Below are 27,893 nucleotides of genomic sequence, written 5' to 3' on the forward strand. Positions count from 1 at the left end.
GGCCCCCACCCGCCGCTCAGGGGTGGGGGCCGGGGGGGGGGACAGTAAGTCCCCCCCCTCATTGATAATTTTAGGGCCCCCACCCGCCGCACAGGGGTGGGGGCCGGGGGGGGGACAGTAGGTCCCCCCCTCATTGATCATTTTAGGGCCCCCACCCGCCGCACAGGGGTGGGGGCCGGGGGGGACAGTAGGTCCCCCCCTTATTGATAATTGTAGGGCCCCCACCCGCCGCTCAGGGGTGGGGGCCGGGGGGGACAGTAGGTCCCCTCCTCATTGATCATTTTAGGGCCCCCACCCGCCGCTCAGGGGTGGGGGCCGGGGGGGGGCAGTAAGTCCCCCCCCTCATTGATAATTTTAGGGCCCCCACCCGCCGCACAGGGGTGGGGGCCGGGGGGGGACAGTAGGTCCCCCCCCTTATTGATCATTTTAGAAAGCGAGCTGAGCTGTCAGTCAGACAGCTCAGCTCGCGAACGCGCATTCCGCGCACATGCGCGGTAAAGCGCTCAGGTTCTTCATAGGGCGGCATTCAATGCCGCTCTATGAAGAACGCGATTGGTCCAGCGCGAAGCCGTCCCATTGGGCCCCGCGATTTCGTCATTTTGACGAAAAAGGGGGCGCGGCCTAGCGGGGAGCTCGGCGCTGGAACGGAGGTAAGTTTTTAATATAAAAACACCTCGAAATTTATTTTTAATAAATGAAAGTACATATAAAAGCAAGAAGGAAGGCTGGGGGACCTGTCTTTCTTGCTTTTATATGGTGACTATAGAGTCCCTTTAAGGTGGACAGTAACATAGCTTCACACCCGAATTAGCTTTATTCAAAAGATTCCCTGAATCCGTCAACAGAATTAATAGAATAATATTAGGCCACATTCTGATAGCTGCTACTACATGCTTGCCTAGATACTGGAAAACTAAACACACGCCCTCAATTAAAGAAATACTACAGCTAACACTAGGAAATAAATCATACAAATTATCTCACAGAAGCATCTCACTCATATTTGCACAATTAAAATATCACTGGGATCAATGGGAAACCGATGTTAAAAAAACGTATAAGCTGTAATGACATGCTATGGAGTATTCAATTTATATGCCTTGTACATTAATGTATTTATTGTTATAATGGACAGATATCCACATTTCCCACTTCCAAGTTTTTCCCTTCCTCCCCCTACCCTCATTATACCGTTATTATAATTTGTTGTAAACTTTGGAAAAATTTTCAATAAACACTATTTGGGAAAAAAAAAAAAATCCAAAACATGCATGTTTTTAAATATGCAGTTTGACATTGGAGGTATATCTAAAAACAGCTTGCAAAAACTGCAGATCTCTTGTCTGAAGCCTGTGCAAGCCCTTTCATTCTAACCCACCCAGATTTATTGTGGTTGTCCAATCACAGACTTGGCCTCCGATTCGAACTGCATGTATATTTTACTCCAACTGAAGTGACAGAAACAGCTTGGCAGGTGTAATGCCTCCAGCGCTGCCATTTTTGTTTGCAGTTAGTACAAATTCTCCAAAATACATTTTTTTCTGTATTTGTTTTGGCACAATATGCTGGTGTAGGAGATTTACAGACAGATAAAATAGACCGTAATAGCAAATTGCTGAAACTAAACATGGCGAGATGGAGTGATGATCAGGAGATTGGAGCAATTTTTATTGTATGCTGGCTGAGCCTAATGGGAATGCAGTCCCCCCAAACATCTGCACTGCCAACGGTAGCCATTACTGGCACAGAACAGAAATGTTATCACATATTATAGGATTTTACACTAGTGTGAATTGTTCGGAATTCAAAGTGAATTTCTAATTATTATTTTTTTTACCAAGATCGCTGGATTGGAAAACTTCTCTAAGACCACCATCTTTGAGTTTACGTTAAATTCTTCAGAATTCACACTTAATAAATAACCTTGGGTATATTTGCTACCAGTATTGTTTGTGTAGATTTAACGTAACCCTGTGTAAGGATCCTTCATACAAAATGGATTTTAAAGGACTGCATTAGATGATGGAACTTAAATTAGTAACGTGCGTGCTTCATCATAATCTGTCTTACTTGAAGATTCCATTAAAGGCTTGTCAGATATGATGGTGTAACAAAAGGGAACCCAAGGAGACCTACAAAGGGATTGTTGTTGGTTTGGCCCCGAGGAGACGCCCGTATGGGTCATGTCTGTATATTGAGGCCGCTGCTATCTTTTATCTGGAGTCAGTCAGGTCTACAAGCAGCTGTACCTGGTCTCATTCAGAGCAATAAGACACCCCGTGCCTGTTATCTGGAGAGCGCAGGTAATAAAATCTGTGTCTTATTCAGGCTCTGTCTATAATCACTAAACTTAATCCGGGATACAGAGCAACAGCAGATAAACACAGTTACACTTGAGAGCACAGTTAGTAATTAGGGATATGAGAGATTAAAAGTTGCCATATTCTTGCACATGCCTCCCGCCTGTCTTGTATAACACCTGCTCTTCCAGGCCGTTAACCTCTTATGTGCCAGGCTGTAGCCTACTGCACGGTGCAAGAGAGGGAACCCTTTACATTTTGGTGATACTGCAATTATTTGCCCTGCACATATATGCTGTTTCACTGCTGAGCTGGGGTGGGATATCCACCATGGACATGGACTAATTTGACCTGCACTTGTACTGAACCAGACTGGTGGCTTCTCTTTTGAGCAGCCCTGTGATGTCATGTCAGAATAAGCCTGGCTCGGCATTATGGGAAGTGCCGGTTACAAATACCTGCTGCTCAGATTTTGCCGTCAGATGACTTGGATGATCTTTAAAGGCAACAGTTATGGACAATGTGTGATCAAAAGCTTCACTGACATTAATGCTACTCCAAAGAGTGTGACTTTGGCACTCTTAGAACCATAAATACTGCAACATTTTGTTGATATTACGAAAAATTAGTAGAGACCGCGTTTGCCCATTAGATACAGGAAAGTGTAAAACCATTCAAAATTAGATTACCTTCTTACACTAGGAAGGTGCCATGGAACTCTTGATGCAAAATTCACCACAACACTTTTTGTTTATTGCCCCTTTAATTCCCCCAATTGGAAAAGAAGATCACCCTTTGAATACATTTACCTTATAGGGCTGACATTTTTCTTATGACCCAAACTCAGGTAGAATTTTACACTTAAGAAGCTTCCTTGGCAAAATGTGCAGTTGGGTAGCGTTATTAATTCATAGTTTTATTTGGTATTGTGTAGTAATAGTATTTAGTGATTCCAGTAATTACCTCAGAAATCTTTGTGATCGAGATGAGTATAGAGTTGGGTAGAAATGGAATTACATGTCTGACAGAGCAAAGCATCAAGGGAAATGTAGTCCTGATTGCTTAATTGATTACTATTATCCAAATATGTGCAATGTGTCTTTATGTTATCAGGGTTGACTATGAACGCATAAAAGATTTTGGTCCAGACAGAGCAGCCTCCGAATGGCTTCTGCGCTGCGGGGCCAAGGTACGCTATCAGGGATTTGATAAATGGCAACATGACTACAACGGACTTCCGTCAGGACCGTTGGGAAAATACAAGATACAAGCAATTGATGCCACTGACTCTTGCATCATGTACAGCGGGTTTGATTACTTGGGTAAGGAAAGTTTTCTATCTATAATGCATTCACCTGCAGTTATTACAAAACCATATTGCACGATTTGGAACCCATAGTATGTGTGAGGCGTGCTGTGTATCTGTTGTTGACTTTATAATCACATTAAATAATATTGGTTTAACTAGAAGCAGAGCAAGTATTTTAATTACACAAAGTAATTGATGTACCCATTTAGTAATTACCCATTACTTTGACCTTTATTGGAACATGTTGGGCGATAATTATATTGCAGTATGCTGTAATACGTAATATAACAGAGCATGCCAGTGTAACTCCTTCCTTGTTACACAGACACTAATACAAAACTATTAAATGGAAAAGTAACCTATCAGACATTATATTGGAAGCAGGATGAGAGGAAAATTGGGCAGCCCAAGATCATTTTTATTTATATAGCCCCAATGTAATCTGCAATTTGTACTTATACAAGTAATTGTGACAAATTAGGTTCAGTTCAAGAAGTGATGATCGCTTTGGCCAAACAGACTCATGGTGTACACAAACAGGTCCAATGTATCCAAATGGATTCCAGCTTAGAATATATAGCATTTCTATAGAGCTTTCAGGTATAGGGGCAGTATTGGTGACCAGACTTGAGGAAAGAGTTGGACGAGGGAGAGCAGTTAAATGGTCGGTTGATTGACTTCCCTTCAGGACCGTTTGTTCAGGGATTTCCCCATAGGTCTGGTGTCTGGAAAAAACATGTTGGTGCAAGCAAGGTCATCCAATAAGGGCTGAGTAGATTTAGAAATTCCTACTTTTGAGAGTTGGGTAAAAGCATTTGGTGGATTGACGAACTTAGCAGAAAAAAAATGAAGGTGTTTGCAATTCTCTACCCTGCTCTCCTGATCTCAGCCCATGGCTCATAAAGCATATTTAACTTTGATTTTGAACTTAGTGTTTGTATAGTTATCAATCAATGTGCCCAAGATGACATACCATGGAGTTTTCTCTGTTATAGTTTGTTACACATGATCTGGCAGCTCTTTAATGAGGCTGCCGAGGGAGCTTTGAAGCAAGTAGGCGACCGGCTGAGGGAGCAGTACTCTTACTGCAGCTCCTCTCTGCCCCTTGCGCTGTTTAATGATGCCGGGAGCCGGAATATGATGTCACTCCGGCCCCGGCATCACCACAGGGAGCAGAGAGGAGCTGTAGGAAGAGAGCAGCCCCACTCGACCATAGGGAAAGACCCAAAGGTAGGGAGGCTGAGTGGGTTTCAATTAATACAAAAATGTGAGTGTGTGACTCTGAGTGAGTGAGTGTGAGCCTGTCAGAGTGAGTGTGTGTGTGTGTGTGTCTATAAGAGCCTGTCAGAGTGAGTGAGTGTGTGTGCACGCGCGTTTAGGTACCTGCCCCCTCCAATCGCATGATAAAGGTGTTTTTACTCACCTTTTTTTTTTTTTTTCACGCCGTGCCGTTTTCGCTGCGACTGGTACCACCTTAATGGCTGAGATTAGCAATCTTTGTGATCTCAGCTAAGCCAGTGCTTTCCCTTAGGAAAGCATTGGGAGGATTTTGTGCATGCGCAGCAAATGTGCCAGTCCGCATCTCCTCATAGGGATGCATTGAATTAGTGAATCTCTATGAGGAACAGTCAGCGCCTCCATGCAGAGTGGTGCAGCAGTGACCCAGGACTCTCTAGTAGCCGTCTGAGTGACTGTCACTAGAGGTGTTTTTGCTGAAAAGGCAGTGTCTACACTGAAAAGCCTGCAAGGACAGGCTGTAGAAACCAGAACAACTAATTCAAGCTGTGGTGGTTTTGGTGACTATAGTGTCCCTTTAAGAATTGCATTTTTCTCGTTGAAAATGACTGGCTCCCACATTTTTTAGCTGGCTCCTAGATTCCAAACGAATTTGTCAAGCCCTGTGTTATACCATCTCGTCTATGTTGAAAAGTTGCTTCCTTCTTGTTAGTAATTATTCAGCCGGTCCTGCTGACTTTCCCAATGGTTCATTCTGGGTTGTTCGCTGCAAAATTTTACACCAAAATATCTGAGTTAAAGAATGTTTCAATATCCGCTTTTTTTTCTATTTCAGTATGCAATGAGTTCCCCACAGCTTAGTAAATAAACACAACTGAATTTAGTGTTATATCTCTCCCTGCTTTCAAGATAATGATGACTTTTTCTCCCTTATTCTCTGTCCTCCGCAATGGCTCTGCTAAGCTGAAGCAACCGTGATTCGCTTGTTTAGTGGTTTCCCTAAAAGCATGACCCAGGCTATATAGATAGTCATTAGCAGCCCACTAAGACACCAGCCACGGTTGGCCTAATGAGTTGCAAACAGTAGAACCTACATCTTAATCCCACTGATAGGCTTCACCACTACATTAAGTTCCTTCCTTTGGCATTGGTTACCCTGGTGATTCTCTATACACTGCTTGATTCTGCGGTGCTTATAGTTAGGCATTAATGCTGTAGACCTTCATTATTTTAATAGCATTTTTGCAGTATTACCCTCAAGACGTTATCACAGTGGACATGTTAGTTTTATCTTACAGGCCGAACTTGAACTGTTTATAGACAAAGTGATTTTTTGTAAGGTGTGAGTTTCATATGGTAGGTAGGTACTCTGTGTAGATAAGGTAGATCTCCTACTCCTTGACAAGGTTTCATAGAGAAACTGCTGTCCTTTTCAGATGGGCTGAAGCACTTGGAGGAGATCAAGCTGTGTAAGTGTATTTACATTGAGGATGCCTGCCTGGAGAGAATCAGCAAGACTGATACCTTGCAAGAAAGTCTCAGGAGGCTGGAAATAATATCCTGCGGGAACGTCAGCGACAAAGGGATCATAGCGCTCCATTCTCTCAGGTTGGTCAGCCATATCTACTAATATTATATAAATATATATCAGCACACAGGCAGGGTTTTTTACTAAAAATAAGAATTCAAAGTGAATTTAAGTTTGTCCAGAGTAGCTAAACTGAATGCATTGCTGAATTACAGAATTTTCCCATTTCAGCAATTTTGACCTTAAATTTGAAATTCACTGGATATTAAATGTTAGGCAAAAATAGGTGAAATGATAATATAGCTTACATGGAGAGTTTTTCAAATTCAGTAAATTTAGCTTAAAATATGAATCCAATTTTTTGTGAATATCCCTAAGAGTATTTGTTGCCTTTTAAAGGGACGGTAAGGATGCATTTTAAAGGGACGGTAAGGATGCATTTTAAAGGGACCGACAGTAAGGATGCATTTTAAAGGGACGGTAAGGATGCATTTTAAAGGGACGGTAAGGAGAGTTTGAAATAAGCCATTGGATCCCAACCCAGTCCTGAAGGCACACCAACAGTCTATGATTTAACAATTTCCCAAGTATGTACCACTGGAGATACGGGCAAATCCTAAACTCTTAGTGTGCCTCGATAAACAGGTTGGGAACCACTAAACCAGCTACTGCACAATTATTTTATTCAAACACATACATTTATGGCACATTTTGTTAAATACTGGTTGTCTGATTTTATATCATGGAGGATCTTTACAACAGGTTTAGGAGTAAAATAGGCAGGGAAATAGGTGCATAGCAGCAGGTAATAGGAAATTCTAAGATGTGCTAAGTAGAACTCGTGGAAATAAAGTTTCAACATTCTAGTGCTGTCCTGATCTTCTACTGACTGGGGAATCGCACAGTCTGACAGTGTAGAGCAGCTGTACAGTACTTTTTATTGAAAGTGAGAATTCAAAGTGAATTTCAAATTTCAGGCTAAAGTAGCCAAAACTAGAAGCAGAAATGAGTTTTCAATTTAGTGAATAAGCTTGATAGTGGTAATGAGAACTGGTTTGAAAAGAATGGACTTTGAACCCATATATAGTGCTAATATCGACCTCGATTTTCTCAGCTTTCCAATTAATTCAATACTGTTAGAAAACGCTTTCCCATTAATCTACTGAAATCACCATTAAAATCTATGGGAAGTTTTCTAGAGAAATCAGTTGTAAATTTTTTCTCACACTATTGAATCATTTGGAACGATTATTAAATTAAGGCCATAGTCCGTAGGTTTACACCACCCTGCGATATGTCACAAAGAGTTATTTACTAAAGTGAGAATTCAAAGTGAAAATGTAAATTAAGTCCAATATACCAGAAGTGAAAGCAAATATGACTTAGAGACTTTTTCCTTACTTGTCAAATTCACTTACTAGTAGCATTTATTTTGCTATTATCACGCGAGATGAGCGGCTAGAAAATGTTTGGATTAGATGATATTTTAAAAATAAAATGGTTATCCCATGTCCAAGTGGTTTTATCTTACATACACATTTACATAGCTGAAAAGAGACATGCGTCCATCACGTTCAGCCTTCCTCACATCTGTTTTTGTTGTTGATCCAAAAGAAGGCAAAAAACTCAGTTTGAAGCACTTCCAATTTTGCAACAAACTAGGAAAAAATTCCTTCTTGACCCCAGAATGGCAGTCAGATTTATCCTTGGATCAAGAAGCCATTACCCCACAATTTAAAAATGATCTCCTTGAATATTATGTTTTTGCAAGTATTCATCCAATTGCTGTTAAAACATACGAACATACTCTGATAAAACCACCTCTTCAGGCAGAGAATTCCACATCCTTATTGTTCTTGTTGTAAAAAAAATAAAAAAAACATTTCCTTTGCCCTAGGCTAAATCTCCTTTCTTCCAGTCTATTTGCTAGAGATTAGTTGTGTGTAATTGTTGAAGGACAACATGTAGGTAGGTGATTGTTCACTAAACTAGCGACTGTGTAGGAATTGCAAGTATTAGGCCCAACTAGCCAAATTGGAATTAAAAAAAATACCTCCAGATTTATTTTACTGGCAATTTTGGTCTGTAATTAATTTTCATGATCAGATCTCAATTGCTAGATTAATGAGGGACCCCAATAATGTATCTGTTTAACTATCTTTCTGGATTTATAGAAATTTAAGAAAGCCATTTGGTTGTTTTTAAAAAAAAAAAAAAAAATCGTTGAGATCATTTTCTTCTTTTACGTTGTAGGAATCTGGAATATTTATTCTTGAGTGATCTTCCAGGGATCCGGCAGAAGGAGCTCACGGTAGAATTGCTTCAGAAAGACAAGCCTTCACTAAACCTAGAGTTAGATCTGGACTGAAACTAATTATCTGCTTTCTCCATTCATACATATTAAATAAACCTGGATTATATCAATGCTTTCATTATGATGCTTAGGTATAAGGAAGTACCCTCAAAACCAATTATTTTGTCCTTTATAAAGGAAAAATCCTGTTACCTGACACAGCTCAGCGGTATGCAATGGGAGGGCTGAGCATACTAAAAATGTGTAATGTGTAAATGGAAAAAAGCGGGCATCTTTGCAGTGGTGACAACCCAGGACCAGAGGTAACCACTCTCACTATTAAACTAAACTCCCACAAGGCTTTGCCAGTGTGTAGGTAAAGAACTACCTGTTGACATACTATGACTGATAAAGAATATCATTGTATGAATTATGTCTCAGCCTTAGATTGGTAGGGTGTGGGCAGAAATTGGGTTTGAAGTGGTAGATTAAAGGAACACTCCAAAAGCACATAATGCGCTTCAGCTTGCTAGAATGCTTTTTATATATAAAAAAAGTGTGTACATTTTTTAAATCTTTTTACTTGGGCACTTTTGAAATGTAACCTTGTTACCCTTCCCTCTCCCCCACCCCCAGTTGTCAGTCAGATAACTGTTCAGGTTACACCCTGGTTGTTTAGCTCAGTTAAAGGACCACTATAGGCACCCAGACCACTTCAGCTCAATGAAGTGGTCTGGGTGCCAGGTCCATCTAGGGTTAACCCTGACTGCTGTAAACATAGCAGTTTCAGAGAAACTGCTATGTTTACCTATGGGTTAATCCAGCCTCTAGTGGCTGTCTCACTGACAGCAGCTAGAGGCGCTTCTCACTGTGATTTTTACAGTGAGAAGACACCAGCGTCCATAGGAAAGCATTGAGAATACTTTCCTATGGACTGACTGAATGCGCGCGCGGCTATTGCCGCGCATGCACATTCGGCGGAAGAGGAAGGAGAGTCCCCAGCGCCCGGCGCTGGAGAAAGGTAAGCATTTAACCCCTTCCTCCCCCTAGAGCCCGGCGGGAGGAGGGCCATGAGGGGGGGGGGGGTGGAGACCTATTAACACCATAGTGCCAGGAAAACGAGTTTGGATTCCTGGCACTATAGTGGTCCTTTAAGCTAACCTCAAGAGTGTTTTCATTAGGAGTATATATATATCAAAATAGTTTTTTTTAAATTTATCTTTTTTTTGGGCAGTGGAATGCCACTTTAAGAGTGTTTCAGACATACCGCTATCACACAGCCCGGATAGCTGCAAGCAGAGACACCACATGGCTTACAAAATGGCGGCGAGCACGTCCGGAGGTCCAGCCGAGGCCTACTACACAACAACCATAAGCAAACTAGACGACATTTTCGCCAAATTCTGGGCAACACTCGAGGCCAGACAACAACATACTCAGCCGACATATCCACAGACCTCGGAGGCACCAATTCCACCAAAGAGTAGACATCGGCGCATGCCGCCTTCCAGAACCCGGGGTAAGCTGCAGAGGCGGAGAGCTCCACTTCCTACACGGCGGAGGCCAAGGAACCACGGCTCACCACAACCAGAGCCCAAGTACCCAACAGCAAAGTCCGCAACCAATCAAGACCTACCCAGCATGAGGAGACTGGGGACAGGGACTTGCTCACCCCCTCAAGATGGCGCATACCACACTGGAGACCCATGGGGACACGTGAGCTCCAGCACTACATTGGGACGCTCACATAATACTTGTCTCCCTGTGGCACCCCCCGGCGATCATCACCTCTTCCCGAGCAGGGGAGTAGGTTGACACTGGTCTCACCTCCTGGGGCACAAGGCCGTCTCTGAGTGGGAGCTTTTTATACAGCTACCTAAGCCACTCGGGACTCCTGAGCCGATAATCAGAAAAATGTCATCCCTGTTTGCAGGTTTATTATTATTTTCAAATGTTTAGTGAAGCCATGAGAGGGAAACACAGGTGGCAGGAGTTCTTTTTTTCTTATCTTGTATCATACACCAGGTTTTCACCATCGCCTATATTCCAGTCACTCTGAGCATGCCTAACCTAGCATGACTCCTTTACTGCATAGAGCTACCTAAAATAACACACCAGGTGGCACATTCAATAGTCTTTAAGCCACCCAGTGTATGTACCTACACTATTTCCCCCCCCATCAGAGTTTATAAGAGCATCGAATACCCTATTCATGTTTGCATGGCCACCAGGCTATCGGCGGAGGGTATAGGTCCTACGCTGTTAGAAACATAGGAGCCATGTAGTGAGAGAGCCTCAGACCCAGGCATAGTGAAGGTTTACTAGTACATACTGTACCTTGGATCGCCCAGGGACGCTCATATACATCCACCGCTCAGCCAACATTAGCTATTCGTAAAACAATGTACAGCATAAACAGCTTCCGGGCTTACTCAGCATGCTTAATACAGGGGCTAGCTTTTTGCTGAATATTACTTTATATCATTAACCATATAACTGCTTGTACTCTATGAGTTTATCAACACAATATAGTCTCTACGCTGCCCCAATTCAACCTAATATGTCTTATTGATCTTACTATTGTTATTCCTATGATGGCAAAAGTTACACTCGTCTGTCTTACATGTACAAGTTTACTACAATTGCCACTATGCATACTCTTTCACTGTAGACCATGAGTATATATCCTGTTGGAGAAAAACAAAAAATGTGCAACTTAAAATTGACATGATGTTATGTGCCTTGATACGCCTGTTCCTGCTGTCGTGGCATCGCAGGCCTGTTTGTAAATCCTATTGCACGAAAAATAAAGAATATAAAAAAATAAAAATAAAAAGAGTATGTTTAATTATCCATCTGTTATCCAAAGCAGACTTCCAAAATCATAGATAATAAAAGATAATAACTATGGGCTCTTTTAATGAGACTTATGTAATTTACAAGGATGTCATATAAATGACTTCATACCTTCCACTGTGTACTCTGAATTTATTAGACTTCTGTTATAGTTTATATTTGGTGACAGACGCTTTAAGACCACACACTCTTTTGCCGACTTGTTAATTAGTGGGAGCAGGAAGGATCTGGTTTAACCCACCTGGTTCATAAAGCTATCTTTTGTTTGCCTAAGAGGCCGACCATACTAAGCAGAACAAATATTTTACTGTTTACCGAGATATTCATGTTGCGTACAAAAAGAAATGTAATCAAACATTTAGTCATTTTAATTTTTTATTTAAGATTTTATTACCATTATATGGTAAATGTCACAAAAATTGCTTATGGATTATACACATTCCATTATACAGGTTATAAAATGGATATGAAAGTACAATAAAAAATATGATTTAAATGCTTACATTTTACATGCACATTTCTACACAAAAAAAAATAAAAATCATACAAATTCAATCTTGTTCAAAGTGGATGTTTGGAACGGATGGTTGTTGTAGATGCGACAGACATATTTAACCAATTATGTGACCAGCAGGAAATACTAAATACATTTTTATTAAAAAGCATACTATACAAAACAAAAATAAGCCAATTTCCATTAAATGTGTTGTAATTCACCTGGTTAAAGTAGGAAAATGTGATTGTGCACACAGGTCTATTAATAATACCCGATAAAATATGTGTAAACAATTTGCTTCACTGTAACATTTTAACTTGTTTTATTCTTCAAAATGTTTGTATAATGCCTGTAACCAAGGCTTTCTCTGTCCACTATTACTTATGTGGAAGTTCCAATTAATTAGCATTTTAAATTTTTGGACAGTATACATTGGGTTTGTACATCGGCTGATACGCTCCGTAAAGGAATGCCTTCCAAACTTGGACAAAATTGGCAACGTATGCTGTGCTGGGTATAGTGCTCCTTTAATAAACAAACAGAACACGTGAGATTTTGGTTCAGATCATGTTAAAATGTCAGGCTCAGGGTAGCTACACAGAAATAGCTAGCCTGGCATTCTTCTACAATCTGCCCCAGAATGCTTCGCTGGGAGACAGAACACAGAAGGATGCTGGGTGAAAGAAAATATGTGCAGCTGCCTATTCAACCAATGCTGATAAAGTAAATAAATAAATACATCAAACGCAAGGCGTAGCACATTAAAACATCTAGAATTGCCAGATCTACCATGTTTTGTTTCTGGACACACACAACGTTTCAGGCTGATGAGCAGTACATAAACAGTGATCTAAATGTAAAATTCACAGACTGTAGGCAAGAAGTCAGTGAATGTAAAACCAGATGAACTGCCGTGTTTAATTATCTTCCATCATATATTGGAACAAATCACTTTTCTTGTTCTGCCTATTAAATCAGTGCAAGGCTGCCCAATAGGTAGATCCCCAGATGCGGTAGAACTACAACACCCATGATGCTTTGCATGCCTTTATAATGACAAAGCATCATGAGACTTCTAGTTCTACAACATATGGGGATCTAACTATTTGGCAGCCCTGCCTTCGTGGATCTGGTAAACCTTTATGAAGCATGGCAGATTCGCTTAGAATGAACGAACCAAGCACCATAACCACTACCGCCTGGGTTCCAATAGGCTCCCACCAGCACCTCCCCTGTTCCCACGTGGTTGGCGGTCTTGAGTGAAAACACTCCCATTCCCAGCCAGAGATTCAGACATTCACAAAAGAATACTTTTGGTTTTATTCACTAAACAGGAAACTGTTAGGAATGGAAATGGTATTGACAACTTCGGCCAAGGTAGCAGACCTTAAAAGATTGCAGAGTTGCATAATGTTTCCAGTACTGCTTTTTTAACATATTTTAACCTGCATGTTTTGCTGCACTTTTAGAGATTAGCCCTAAATCCTGGCCTTTAATTCTCCGCCTTCGTTCGATAATTGAAATCGTCAGGCTGAGGTGAAGATCATTCATACATCTAGTTCAGGCCACTGATCAGACATTTAGACACCACCAATGGATATAAAAGGGCTAGGATGATTATTTATTAAATCAAGAGCTACAGGGAATTAACAAAATCTTACAATTCTAGTCTTAAATAGCCACAATTAGAAAACAGTAGATTGGAGATGTTTTTTGAATGTTGCCTGTTTTGGCCCACAATTTGAAATACCATGAGCATTTCTTGACAATTCACAGTTTAGTGAATAACCCTGTAAGCATTTTTCATTCTTTTCCAGTACTCGTCCAAATGTACTACACACTTACCCCCATTTTTAACTGCAACTATAACAGTCATAGGACAGCCGGAGAACTATTATACCTTTATTTATTTTTCTGCAGTCCTGCTCTAAAGTGTCTCTGTCTCCTTTGGGGGTCTTTCCAAAAATATACGGTGACATTAAGGCCTAGAATGCAGTGGAGAGTAGTTATACTTACCTACGGCTGCACCCTGCAGGGGAGACTATCCTTCGCCAATTTTCATGAATACCCAATTTAGTAAAATCCCAACAGTCACATTACAAAAATCTTATCCCCCCCACCCCCCTGCAGAGTAAAAACAACACATCAGAATAATGTGCTGCTAACAAAGGTCTTCAATAAAGTGAGAATTTAAGGTAAATTTCAAATTTAAGGTCAAGTCCACTCTGCTTTCAGTTGAGCTACTCTGGTTTTCAATTTGAAATTCACTTAGAATTTTCAATGTAGTGAATAAATGTCTGTTTATATTGACGTATAGAATAGACCTATAAATTAACACTCAGCACACCATAACCACTACAGCTCGCTACAGTGTTTATGGTGCCAGGAGTGCCCTGGCTTACTCCAATGTAGGTAGCCAGGCCATTTTAAAATGGTTTCCCTTATTACCTGGGTCCGCCAGGTGCTGCTTACGGAGCCAGAAGCTCTTTACCAGAGCTAAGCCAGGCAGTGCAGGGCTTAATGCATTGGCCAAGAGCAATCAACGGACATTCTTAGCTAATGAGTTTGCCATGCATTGCAGAGCTTCGTTCTGGAGAGCTAACATTAGGTCCTAGTATGATCTTCCTGCGCTCTACAGTGTAAGAGGAAAGACAGGGAGCGGTGGTTGGCATGTCCCAGGTAATAGGTCAAACTGTTCGAAAACACTTTGACCACTTACATTGAGGGAGCACTATAAGAAGCGTGGACTGTTCCCACAAAGCTAGCTGGACACATCTAATAGCTGCAGGGATAATCAAGGCCATGTATAAACTTTTTTTTTTTTCTTCAATCAGTTGCCTGTTGTGAGTTTGCTGCAGGAAGAAAAAGGGTGAGTTGTTGCAACGTAATGAAAATGTCCATATTTTAATTAAAAAGCACAAACGTTTTCTGCCTCATTGCAGATAAAGTGGCTGCAAGGTTTATTTGCATCTAAACTGCTGGAAACTATAAATAACTTTCAAAGGCCAAGTTGCTGTTTACGCGTGCATCTCATTTTCCGCTAACAAATTCCTGCCACCGAGTTCCAAGAACAATAAATATTTAACTAGTCTCTCGATGCCCTTTTGCCCCGTCTATATGTTGGGGAAACGATAGTTGAATTTTCTGGTGTTTGAATAGTATTTCTTGCTTTCCAAAGCTGGCAAAATGTTGCTACTTGTGAGCTGTGGGAGATGCTGCAGCTGGAGATGGGAAAACAGAGACGGGAAACAGAATTAATTATACACAAGAAAGCATGTTGTTTTTTTACATAAATTAGGAGTAAATTATTTATTCATTAAACAGTGAAAAGACAACTGAATTTCAATTGCAAAATTGAGGCGGAAATGGTTGTGGGATGGGGGTAGGGAAAGAAAAAAAAATCAGGATTAGATTATATCTCTTGACTGCGTGACATGTTATAATCCAGTGTTTAGTGAATAAGCCCCTAGAGTTTAGATGGGGGGGAATATTTGCACACACACGGAATATTGCTCTGCAGAATACTCTTTGGAAACATGGAAGCAGATAATAGGAAAGAAAGGGGAAAAAAAAGGCTAGTCAACTATAATAGTTAGCACATGTTTTTAAAACGTATTTTTCGATTATCCAAATCGTGAGCTTTAAAGTGGCACTGCCATCAACTGGATAGATACTTCCGGAACGTAACAAAGACCCCCTAAACCCACGGAGACGCAACAAACCAAACGGACTGTGACGTACACCGTGGCAAACAGGTTCTCTCCCCTATCACTCCTACTCCCCCTATCCTTCGTACTAACTCTCTTTCTCAACACCCCGTTCAATTCAAAACATGACAAAAATAAAGAATTAAAAAAAAAAAAAAGTGGCACTGCCACAGTCTGGGGACTTTGCAGAATTCGCAAAGACCCCCGATGTTGACATTGCTGCTGGGGGGCCAGTGACCAGGGGAGGCAGGTAAAGCAGAGTTCTGCTTAACTAAACCTGTCCCTTGTGGGCGTTGCCATCATATTCCTCTTCAGCACCAGGTACCGACGCCACTGTGCAAGAGTACAGCATTGTCTATGGAGGATCCCGCAAGACTGCAGGATCTTCCATGGATTGAGCCAATTCCCTGCAGGAGGATTGACACTTCCAAAAACTGGATGGATCTACCTCCGTCTTGAAGTGTCAGGCGTAGGAGAAGTCGTAAAAGCACACGGAAAAAAGTAATTTGATGTATGCATATAGGTGACTAAAACCGGTAAATAAGCCAGATATATGGAGTAGGGCTGATAAAAGTAAACTTTAGCATACAGGACAAAAATATGCCCAGCTTACACAGAGTGTGGCTAATACAAGTTGCAGTAACAAAGTAGTGGAGAATAAAAATATACATAAAGTGGAAACTAACTAAATACAGCCAAATAAGGTACACTAAAGACAGGGGGGTAACCCCTAATAGAAAAAGGCAAAGAGTTTGAGAAATAGTGTACCAAGAGAATATTGGGAGAAGGCAACGAGTGCCTGTGCTACATCATAACCACAAATAATATATGAAAGTCTGGAGCACGAGTTAAAAAGACCAAGGGTCAGAAAATAAAAAAATAATTTATTGAATACTAAATAGTATAAAGAAAATACCAATAAATCTAAAAGTACTCAACCAAAGTACAGTAGGAGAAAAACAAAAATAATAATAATAAATAAATACAAAATGTTCTAATGATACATGTATCAATGAGACACAAAACTGGTCTACTAAAGATGCATGCATCAGTTAAGTTCCAATATGATTGATACATGTATCCAATATTATTCTATGTGTCTCAGAGTAATGCGATGAATGTATCAAATAGATGAATACGTTAAAGCAGTATAGTCAACTGCAAAATTAATTCTACTGTCCTAAGGTTATAAGGGTAATAAATACCAGCACACGTCTGTGCTAATGGGAAGACATAGGCTAATGTGGTAATGGGGGAGTAGATGGAGTGCAGGAAAAATGTCAGGGTGGCAAATAGTGCAAGCAAATGATTGCTAGATACTTGTCAAAGATCGCAAAGAATTTCACTTTTGAAGCTGAAATAGTGATATGGAGACTGCAAGTCTAAGCATGTATTGATAGTCAGTAAAGCCAATCTTGCTTTATAGGACCGTATAGGCTAAAGGGTATGAATGCTTTTGGCGAAAGAAAATTGTCAGTAGCCATCGGTATAAAAACTACGAGTCCTAACATGTAGGTGGTTAGGTGTAGTGAAGGTGATGTCTATCGGTGGTAGTGCAGTTATGCATACATAGCAATAAGAGCTTGCAAGCGTTGAATACTAGGTATCACTGCATATAAAGCCGCCAGAACTACAAGCGTATGAATGCTAAATACTGTTAGAGACTGACATAATAATAACGGCGTCTGATAGTTTGTGCCGTAATTAATAGTAATGCGGATAGTAGGTAATCTAATAGCATACTAAGATTCTAATGGAACGATCTTAATTGTGAAATATCAGGTACGAGCTGTAGTTAACTGATGGGACCTGAAGCTAGCACACACAATTATAACAGTGGAAGTAGTTATAGCAGGAAAGATAAAGATGATAGAAATGCTGGTATGGTAAACTCCACAGTGACAATTCACCCCCGTGTCTTCGAGGGTACCTAAAGTAATCCCCTGCAAATACAGTCTGATGAATAATGATATAGAGTGGTACAGGAGAGGGCTAGGTAAACTCCACACTACCTACTCATTCCCCGTGCCTTCATGGGCTCCTAAGTCTTCCCATGCTAGGGTAAAATCTAAATAGAAAGAGGACAGATAGAGTTGCTGTCATTCCCTGGTTAGAGACAGCGTGTGAGAAGCCCCTGATGTGCGCGTTTCGCCCGACTTGGCTCGTCAGAGAGGTATACATAAAGTGGGTAAAATAAAATAAAATGATGATATGCAAATAAAGTCTTGATATAGTCCTCCAAAAGGCTTCCTTTTGCTTATGGCCATGGATGAACCACTACAAAAAGCATCACAAATGATGATGTGGGTGACCATACCACCAGAAGAAGCATCAGATCCCATGGATCGCAAATCAGAAGGCTCATTCAAAAGGGGTCTGTGAGGCATCTAAAAATCTATGACATTCTAGAACTGCATCTGTATCATTGGTGCGTTCAGCACATCTGTGTCTATGGTAGCCAGACAAAAAGAGGCAGATCTGTTCTTATTTGATACAACAATTGAGAGCCTCTGTTTTGTCACAGCCAGCCCTATCAGTCCTGGGACTAAATAGATGGACAGCAGATGCTGCATCCAAGAGGATCCTCTGCAGCATCTGAATGTAAGAAAAATAATGTTTTGGCAGCATCTTTAACTCACTACCAGAGAAGACTACATGTCCAAGCAGCTCTTGGGATTTTAAAGGCAATCATCACGCTTTTCCACCTGCTGCAAGACCATGCAGCAGGTGGAAAAGCCTTAAAGCTCAAGCAATGAAGCCAGGCGCTATAAACCATCTTCAGATTTTCTTCTGATGCTGAACTGCATATGCATACTTTCATATCCCAGTCTAACAGTACCTTTATCTGGTAGTACTTATGGGCTGTCAATTCAAAGCTCTGTCTTTCTGCCCTTTGCTGGCACCAAGAGTGTTTACCAAAGTCATGGCAGTGGTAGCCAGCTTCCTGATGAAGAAAGATATACAAATAATACCATACTTGAATGATTTGCTGAACATGGCACAAGAAGTTAACGTTTCCTGTCAACATCTTTCCAACATCTCAAGAGACCACCTTCTTAGGCCTAATCTTGGACAACCACAAAAAAAGCATTACATCTTCAAGATACCATGTATAATTTTGACACGCCATGTTGCTACTTGGCTTAATGATACTCGCCTGTGATACTGTAGGTTCCATGCCACATGTGGTCTGTTCAGAGAATATACAATTGTTTTTAGGTTTCAAGATAGAAACATTTCTAAAGTGGCGGCTCATGCCAAGAAGACTGCATTTAGGAGCGTCATGAAATCTAAATTGGATATCTGTCTAAACAGACAAAAGTCTCAAATTTAAGGCAATCAGTTAGGAACACTGTACTCAAACAGCAATTGTTCTACGATAGAAGTTTGCTTCTCCGTAAACTACCTTAAGCTCATGGAAGCAATAAGACACCAGAGAGACATTGTGCGAAAACAAGTCAAATATCTAAAGATAGCCAGTCATATGATGCTATGAAGGCAGAAGGAGCGGTCAGATTTTTTTTCTTTATTTTTTTTTAATGGTCAGAAAAGCACGTTGTGGGTATCTCAGCAGTTCATATCAAATGAACTATCATTTTGCAAAATTTGCAAAATTATATTTTACCAGGTGAATGGTTCATCAAATCATATAAAAATGGGGTAGACTAGTTCCAGTGTTTAGGATTAAAGGGATGCTCTAAGCAACACAACAACTTTAGCTTAAAGTAGTTTTGGTGTATAACACATGCAAATCTAGCCTCTTTTATCAGTTATCTGCCATTTAGGAGTTAAATCAAGGTAAAGTTGTTTTGGTTCTTAGAGTGTCTCTTTAAACACCTCAACAAAAAGATAGAAAAATACTTATTTTACTCTCTTCTAGACAGTCCATCTGGTTTTAAGATCTACATACGTATTTCCTCTACTACCTTTGATTTTAAAACTCGTGATAAAAAGAATTAGAGACTGTGTTATCCTCAGTGGTCAGGTATGTTAGTACAACCCCTCTCCGGCTGCCAGATCTGCCCAATCTACTATCCAAACTTTTTCTAACATGGTGCAATCCCATGAATATTGAGTCTATTTCTATACTTCAGTTTCTTAATTACTTATAACACACACTATCTTTTGGGCTCAACCCTTTATCCTTGAAAGCTAAAATAGCGTCTCTCTGCAATTTTATTAAAAGCAGATTATCTGAAAATGTTTGGATTTGAATCTTCATTAAAGTGTACTTGTTGTGTAACACACAATTTAAGTTTAAGTAAAACATTTAATCTAGGCTAGCAAATGTATATATAGTAATGTAATGTCCTTTAAAATATTACTATCTTAGGAGCTGGTATATTTAAAGTTAATATGGGAATGACAGGTTCATTTTAAGAATTAGTCCTACAATGAATTCCAATCTCTCCACTTGAGACCTCATTTTGGCACTAAATCAAATGATGGACATTCTGAACCTCTGTATAAAGCATCAGTAAAGATGTTCTTTACCCTCAACACTGCATCTATACATTTTCTTCAAGACAAAACTATGAAACCACTTCGCGAATTTCAAAATTTACATTTTTTCTTCTTTTCGGTCCAATGAAAAGATTGTATTGCTTTTATTGTGGCCAGAATCTCGAGGAAAAAAAAGTAAAGTTTTTTTTCAAATAGATAAAGAAGGTGTCCCCAAGATCAGCAGTTGGGTCATTCAGGTGGCTTACGAGTGTTTCTAGCTGATTAGACACAGTGCACAGTGAAATCTACATTATCTAGACATCAAAGGCACAAATGCACCCTAAGCAAACTCCCAAATCCCACAGGGACACCAAATCTGTAGCTCAGAGGCACATTTGGGACACGCACATCCCATCGCTCAGGAAGTAATATGGGAAATACAACTACTCCTTGATTTAAATGAAGACACTTTTTAACACACACAAAGATTCTAAAATTAATTTTTAATTAATAATTAAGATTTTTTGTAAAACAATTTTACGTACCCCTGGGAAATGTTTTCTGTGCAGTCGTGCCTGCTTCCTGCTCACTCTGTCAGAATCCTTTCCGGATTCACCGTCATCTCGGATGCTGTCGAAGTAAGGGTGCTCCAGTAACTGTTGGCATGTAAGCCTCTCCGCAGGGTTCATATGGAGACAGCCCTGTGGGTCCAGAAACAAGTGCAATCACATACATTGTAATTACAGACTTTTGGTTACATAGCTTTCTTAAGTTGTTGGGTGTGTATATAGAAATAGACAATTACACCATATACTACATATCACGAAAATGTGATTAGATGTGTAAAATACTTTGGCTTTAAAACGAAATATTATAGGACTTTTAATGTCAAACTGATCCCAAGATTAGATTTGCAACTTTCAAACCGATCCCAGGATAAGATTGCAGCTTTCAAGGCAAGAACAAAAGAAGTTATTAATGTCTTATCTACAGCAAACAGAATCACATTAATTCGGTTGTAAAGAAAGCCATCATAGATAAGCGTGTCCACTCCTTCCTGTTGCTGTTGTTGGTGATGTATTATCTCCAAGTGAAACGCGTCTCTACTTGAACTAAACAGCTTACGCATAATACATAAAAATAATGGACAACAAAAAATGAATATGTAAAAATGGAACGTTACCTAATGCAGCTATAAAATATGGTTAATTTATTATTTAGTATTTTTTTATACAAATCCCCGAAGCTCTACAAAACCACCAATCTCTACGATAAGCTTTGGGCTTAAAATATATATCCTCAGTGCTTGTTTTTGAGAATTTGACTGGACAATGACCATCTCTAGTAAGGAAATAAGTGTAGGCCAAACCTTGGACCTTTATTTACTGCATAGGCTGTGTCTGCAGCTAATGAATGGTAAGTTTTAGGGCATAGGTACTATTTGCGCACATTCTAGTAAATGCACTTTTTTTACAATTAGATACGCAAGAAATTTAAATTTGTGTGAACAAAGTTTCCATTTAATACACATTTGAGCTGATCAATTGAAGTATGGAATATGCGACTCTCACTTGTAGAGCTATATACTGTATATCTATATCTATGTACAGTCTTTTACATTCATTAAAAGTTAAGGTTACTTAGAATAACTTATTACCTTCATCAGGCCCATTGCAAGAGGAGGAATATTTGGGAATTTTGACTCCAGAGGTTCCTGCAAAATAAAAATACACGTCGTCATCTCTTCATTCTGTACTAGTGCAGAAATGATAAATGTATATGTCTGCACTACACATCCATAATGTGTAGAGAAAACAAAAAAAACACAAAGACAACACACACGTGCTTACCATGTTTTGTGGATCTGGGATGCTGACACCACTGAAGAACTGGTTTGTACTGAATACCTGCTGGTGTCTGGGAATCAGGTCACCTGAAGCCAGAGAAAATTATAAATATATATATATTTAATTACGGTAAGCTAGTATTATTCTGCATAGTTTAAGGTTACACTATATATTATATAAACATACTTAGCCAACTACATATTTGCAAGTGATATTTAGACCTGCCACTCACGGGTTTGCCTTATTAGTTGTACCATTAAAAGCACGAGAAATAAACTATAAAATAATGCATTTTACAAATGATAATGCTAGGAAAAAACTGAACAGATTTATAGCTTGGAGGAAAGACGAGACATGCGACATGATAGAAACATTTAAATACACAAAGGGAATACACACAGTAAAGGAGGAGAGCACATTTAAAAGACGAAAAACTACCAAAACGAGAGGAGGTAGTTCAAGCATGCGTGGTATAGGCATAAGGCTATCCTAGATATAAGATAGGGCCAGGGACTGATGAAAGCATTTCGAGAATTCGGCAGACTAGATGGGCCGAATGGTTCTTATCTGCCGTCACAATCTATGTTTATCATGTTAGCCATCCATAAGTTATTCAAGGTTACCCACCCAGGCTTTGCCTAATAAGGTACAGTTGATCTACGTCAGATTTCCCAGGCCACAGGGGAACTCCAGATAATAGTTCGGCAAAGACGCAACCAATAGCCCAAACGTCCACTGGGGGACCATACTGCGTGTCTCCAACCAGCAGCTCTGGAGAGCGGTACCATCGAGTAGCCACGTAATCCGTGTAATAGTCAGAAGGTCCAGCTGTAACGTCAAGAATAAAGTCCTGTAAAACTGAATGGATCTTCACACCAATAATCATAAGCAGAACACAAATGTGTCCTATTGAAAATATAACAGTATGCAACATAAACCTAGATAGAATGAGGTTTATGATGTGTGCAGCACTCAAAATCTCTGTATATACATGAATCAAAGTTTACAGTCAAAGCATGCTTTCCGGAAAACCCTCTGGTATATTTTTTTGCAGATGGCAGCCAACCTAGAATGTGTGCCACACGTGTTGCATTTTAAAACGCTTAAATAACTAGCAAAAAAATGAACATTGGTTGCAAAATACAGGTTTTTTGTTTTTTTTATAAGTCATCAATCTTTCTAATTTTTTTCTCTTAAGTAAAATGTCTATGCAGCTAGTAATTCCTCTCAGACAGTAGCTACATTTTGTTTGTTCCTTATTTAACTGCATAATACTGTATGTGGCATTATGATCATATTTAGAGGTTTTTTTTTTTTTTTTTAATTCTTTATTTATAACAAGGTGAAACACCAACATCACAATACACAGTGTAAAACATCACAATGGTATAGTCTTTGGTACGATCCAGCGTAAGCCTTGAGCCAATTATTCAAAACAGATCGTGTGTTATTCTTGGCATCGTAGATACATTAGGCACACTGGTCTTGAAGTGTCCGTGTATGAGCGCGGTGTCTCTCCAATTTTCCAATAACATAAAATTTAAAGAGAACAAGAATGGCTGCGGTACATGATATATCTCTCCGGTACACATGTATATAAGATCCCATCTCTGGCAGGTGCACATTACACAGGGCCTCTATACAACCCTGTCCGAGGGGATACTAAATGATATAATTGCGCATGTCTAAGAATAGTACTGGGTGATACCGATCCCTATCCAGTAGGACCAAAATCCAGCCACGGTAGAGATAGAATTAGCATTGAAAGCCATTCAAAGAATAAAAAGTAGAGAAATGAAAGGACAGAGGACAATACAAACAAGAAAACCGGGGGTGAGGAGAAGTTTGGAAAGATCGTCAAAGGGGAGGGTGGGGGGGGGGGGGGAGGGGGTAGGTGGAGATGTAGTCACTCAAGATAGGAGTAGTCACCCGACCTCAGTGCCAGCCGATAGAGTCTTACCCTCCTCTAGAAGCACAGGAAGGGGATCCCAAATCATTCTCCTTTAAGGGAACCTGATACGTAAGCGTCCGGTTCCCCCATAGGTGTTGGAAGAAATGAGAGCGGTGGTCCGGGTCCCCCTTCCTTTTTACCTAATCACCCGCGCCACTGTCTATCCATGGTGCCCACACTCTATCAAACCTCGCCGTCGTGCCTCTGACCTTCGCTGTGAGTTTATCCATAAGGAACGTATCCTTAATCTTTTGTATTACCTTAAGAAGAGGGGGGGGGGGGGAAGGTTGAAGCCATACCTGGGCCATTGTCCGCCTCGCCGCCAGGTTTACATTATTCAGCAATTTCAGTTCCGTCCTGGTCCAGCCCTCAAGAGGTCTGGCCAGAAGGAAGACCCATGGGTCCAGGTCTATCTCCCTACCGAAGATATCCTTCAGTAAGTTCGCCACTTCCTTCCAGAGTGGCGTGATCCGAGGGCATTCCCACCACATGTGTAGGTAAGTCCCCTTGTGACCGCAGCCTCTCCAGCATAAATCAGTGGGTATTCTGTTCATCCTGCACAACTGCACCGGGGTGGTATACCACCTGAACATGGTCTTATATGCTTGCTCCTGTATTGAAACACAAATAGACGAGGCTGCGGCAGCTTCCCATATCTCCTGCCAATCCACCCCCTCTAACTCTTCACCAAGATCCGCCTCCCACTGGGCTATGTACGTAAGGTCCCCCCATTCCGACGTGGAGGTGCTCATTTGTGCATATAAAGCTGTTATAAGGCTCCTCGGGAACTGTGCCCTAAGGCACATAGCCTCGAAGAAGGTAAGCGTTTGCAACGCACTAGATTTATTGCTCTGCCCTGGCCATTAAATCCTCAAACTGAAGCAGTGACCCTCCTTCATAGAGCTGGCAAAGACGTTGGACACCCGTTCCCTCTATTCCTATGAAGTCCCTGGCGTATAGTCCAGGGGGGAAAGCTTTGTTTCTGAGGTAAGGGGTCAATGGGGATGTCCGAGAGGACAACCCGTATTTGACCGATGCAATGTCCCATATCTTCATCGAATTTGCTATGGCCGGGCATTCAATTCGTGTTGTCGGTCTATGTTCACGAGGAACCCACATAAGGAATTGTGGCTTATCAGGTCCCATTAGGGATGACTCAAGGTCAACCCATCTCCGTTCATCTGGAGGGGTGTGCCAATACGCTATCTGCGCGAGTTGGGCCGCTAAGTAGTAAAAATAGAAATTTGGCAATCCTAGCCCCCCCCTAGATTTTGTTCTATAGAGGATATTACGGGAAACTCTATGCTTCCTGTTTTGCCAGATAAATTTCCCTGTGGCTTGTTGAAGCGGGCCCAAATCAGACTTGGTGAGTCGAACTGGGAGAGCCTGGAACAGGAATAAAATTCTGGGGAGGATATTCATTTTTACCGAGTGGATTATGCCAATCCAGGAGATTGGTTTATCCTGCCATCGTTCCATATCCGAGATAAGAGTGCGAATCATGGGAGTGTAATTCTGCTGAAATAGCTGGGCGGGGTCTGCCGTCAGGTGTATCCCCAGGTATTTAATGTGATGCCTTTCAATACGAATATTGTGGTTATTTCCTATTCGAGCGATATCAGACTCACTCATACTTATAGGTAAGGCGCACGACTTAGGCAGATTCACCTTGTATCCAGCCATTTCACCGTATGTCTCTAGGACTACTGCCAGCGCGTCCATTGACTCCGTCGGTTCCGTCAGAGTCAGCAGAACATCGTCGGCGAACGCAGACACAACATATCTCTGGTCCCCCACCGAGATACCGTGAATTTCATCAGTGCATCTCACCTGTTGTAATAGAGGTTCCAGTGACAAAGCAAAGAGCAGCGGTGACAAGGGGCAACCCTGTCTAGTCCCATTGCCCAAGGCAAACGGTATAGCCTTGGAGCCCGCTATACGGACCCGAGCCCGGACATCCGTATATAATGCCCGAATTGCAGTAATAAACGTAGGCGGGAGGCCAGAGTGTTGTAGGACCTCGAATAGGTATGGCCACTTAACCCTATCGAAAGCCTTCTCTGCGTCAAGTGACAGGACCAATGTGGGGACTTTCCTCTGTGCTTGCCGCCAGAGAAGGTCAATGTTACGTCGAGTGTTTTCGTATAGCTGTCTACCAGGGATGAAACCCACCTGGTCCGGATGGATCAGCCGATTTAAATAGGGGTTCAGGCGGGTCGCTAAAATCTTGGCTAGAATTTTAGAGTCGTGGTTTATCAATGAGATCGGTCTATAATTCTCAGGGAGTGAGTCGTCTCTGCCCGGCTTTGGTATCAGGATTACGTCGGCCAGCGACATGTCTCTGTCCGGAACACCCCCATTCATCAAGTCGTTAAACAACGTCTCAAGATGCGGTACCAGTTCCTCTCGGAACAACTTGTAATAACCACCCTCAAAGCCATCCGGGCCTGAGGCTTTATTGCCCTTCAAGGACGAAATTGCCGCGTCTATTTCGTCGGCCGTGATTTGAGCCCCCAAGGAAAGTACATCGCCGCCCTCTAGTTTTGGTAAGGCCAATCGATCAAGGAAAGCTCTTGCTTCCCCGATCTCACGCTGTTGTCGTTCCCCGTCTACTACTCCAGAATGGTTATATAAGTTGGAGTAATATGCTGTGAATACCGACACGATATCCGTGGGATCCGTACAACGCTTACCTGCAGCGTCTTTGATGCTCGTGATATGAAAGTGACCCTGTCTCGGGCGGAGGGATCTAGCTAACAACGTGTCCATTTTGTTAGACTTTTCGTAGAATGTCCTCTTAGTCCAAACCACTGCCCTGGCTGTGTCGTCCAAGAGTAACTCTCGCACTGACATACGCACTTTCTGTACGTCCGCCAATGTGATAGACGACGGGGCTGACTTATGTTTCTCTTCCGCACGACCCAGGGCCTCTAGAAGGGAGGACAGTAGTTGCAATTTACGTTTCTTTTTTACCGTCGCTTCTCTGATAAAAATTCCCCTGATAACCGCTTTGTGGGCGGCCCAGACCGTAGCTGGTCGGAGGTCTGGGGTTGCGTTCCGGAGAAAATAATCGGATAATTCTTGACGGACCGTTTCCACCACGGCCGGGTCTTGTAAAAGCGAAGTATTCAGCTTCCAGGACCACGGAGACGCAACGCATAATTTATCCATAGTTAGTGAAATGTCTGCATGGTCTGACCAGGATATAGATCCGATCGTGGAAACAGAAGCTTTGGACGCCGCATGCGAATTAACTAAAAATAAATCTATCCTAGAATAAGAATCATGGGGCGCGGAATAGAACGTAAAATCACGGTCGTCTGGATGGTGAGCTCTCCATATGTCTATGAGGCCTGTACGCTGTATAAATGTGCGGAGTATCTTGTCCTGACTCCCTCTACCGTGAGATCTCGGTAGCCCACTGCAACGGCTCCGGTCAACTGCCGGGCACGGGGTGGCGTTAAGGTCTCCGCCCACAATGATCATGCCGTGCGGTAGGCTGTTGACCATTTGAGCCATGGCGTCCCAGAATTCGGCCGATGGAACATTAGGGGCGTAAATATTGAGGAAGTGGATCGTGTGGGAGTGTAAGCTCCCGGAGAGCAACAAATAGCGTCCCTCCGGATCGGCTGTAACAGTCCCTATCCGAAAGGGGCACCTATGATGAATTAGTATAGCTACTCCCTTCCTCTTATTTAGAGCTCTCGCCTCATGTACAACGCGGAACGTGTGGTCCCTTAACATTAGTTTTGCTGGCTTAGGTATATGCGTTTCTTGGAGAAAAGCAATATCAGGGTTCAGGCGTTTAAGTTCCCTAAACATAAGGCGCCTTTTACTCGGGGCATTAAGGCCTTTGACATTCAGGGATAACAGTTTCAATGGCATTGCGGTGAAGGAGGGAATCGGCTTGTCACACAAGTTGGATCC

At 41.4% G+C, this 27,893-nt stretch overlaps 2 protein-coding genes across 3 annotated transcripts in view; one reads left to right on the forward strand and one right to left on the reverse strand.

Moving 5' to 3' along the window:
• Window positions 1-8,797, forward strand: part of DMAC2L (distal membrane arm assembly component 2 like) — a 28,734-nt gene extending 19,937 nt beyond the window's left edge. The window contains exons 3-5 of the mRNA XM_063438986.1: window positions 3,414-3,622; window positions 6,282-6,453; window positions 8,627-8,797. Coding sequence (XP_063295056.1) covers window positions 3,414-3,622; window positions 6,282-6,453; window positions 8,627-8,741 — 496 coding nt within the window. The 3' untranslated portion in view covers window positions 8,742-8,797. The remainder of the gene's footprint in view (window positions 1-3,413; window positions 3,623-6,281; window positions 6,454-8,626) is intronic.
• A 3,872-nt stretch (window positions 8,798-12,669) lies between these two features.
• Window positions 12,670-27,893, reverse strand: part of CDKL1 (cyclin dependent kinase like 1) — a 43,672-nt gene continuing 28,448 nt past the window's right edge. Inside the window, exons 5-10 of one of the 2 annotated variants that reach the window (XM_063440441.1) lie at window positions 22,643-22,843; window positions 22,019-22,101; window positions 21,826-21,882; window positions 20,714-20,869; window positions 18,565-18,669; window positions 12,670-15,239 (exon numbers count right to left, since the gene is read on the reverse strand). In XM_063440441.1, coding sequence (XP_063296511.1) covers window positions 15,132-15,239; window positions 18,565-18,669; window positions 20,714-20,869; window positions 21,826-21,882; window positions 22,019-22,101; window positions 22,643-22,843 — 710 coding nt within the window. In that variant the 3' untranslated portion in view covers window positions 12,670-15,131. The remainder of the gene's footprint in view (window positions 15,240-18,564; window positions 18,670-20,713; window positions 20,870-21,825; window positions 21,883-22,018; window positions 22,102-22,642; window positions 22,844-27,893) is intronic. The other variant, XM_063440442.1, reaches the window with a different exon arrangement.

Source organism: Pelobates fuscus, chromosome 13 (assembly GCF_036172605.1).
Source record: "Pelobates fuscus isolate aPelFus1 chromosome 13, aPelFus1.pri, whole genome shotgun sequence".
In the NCBI taxonomy this organism is placed as follows: Eukaryota; Metazoa; Chordata; class Amphibia; order Anura; family Pelobatidae; genus Pelobates; species Pelobates fuscus.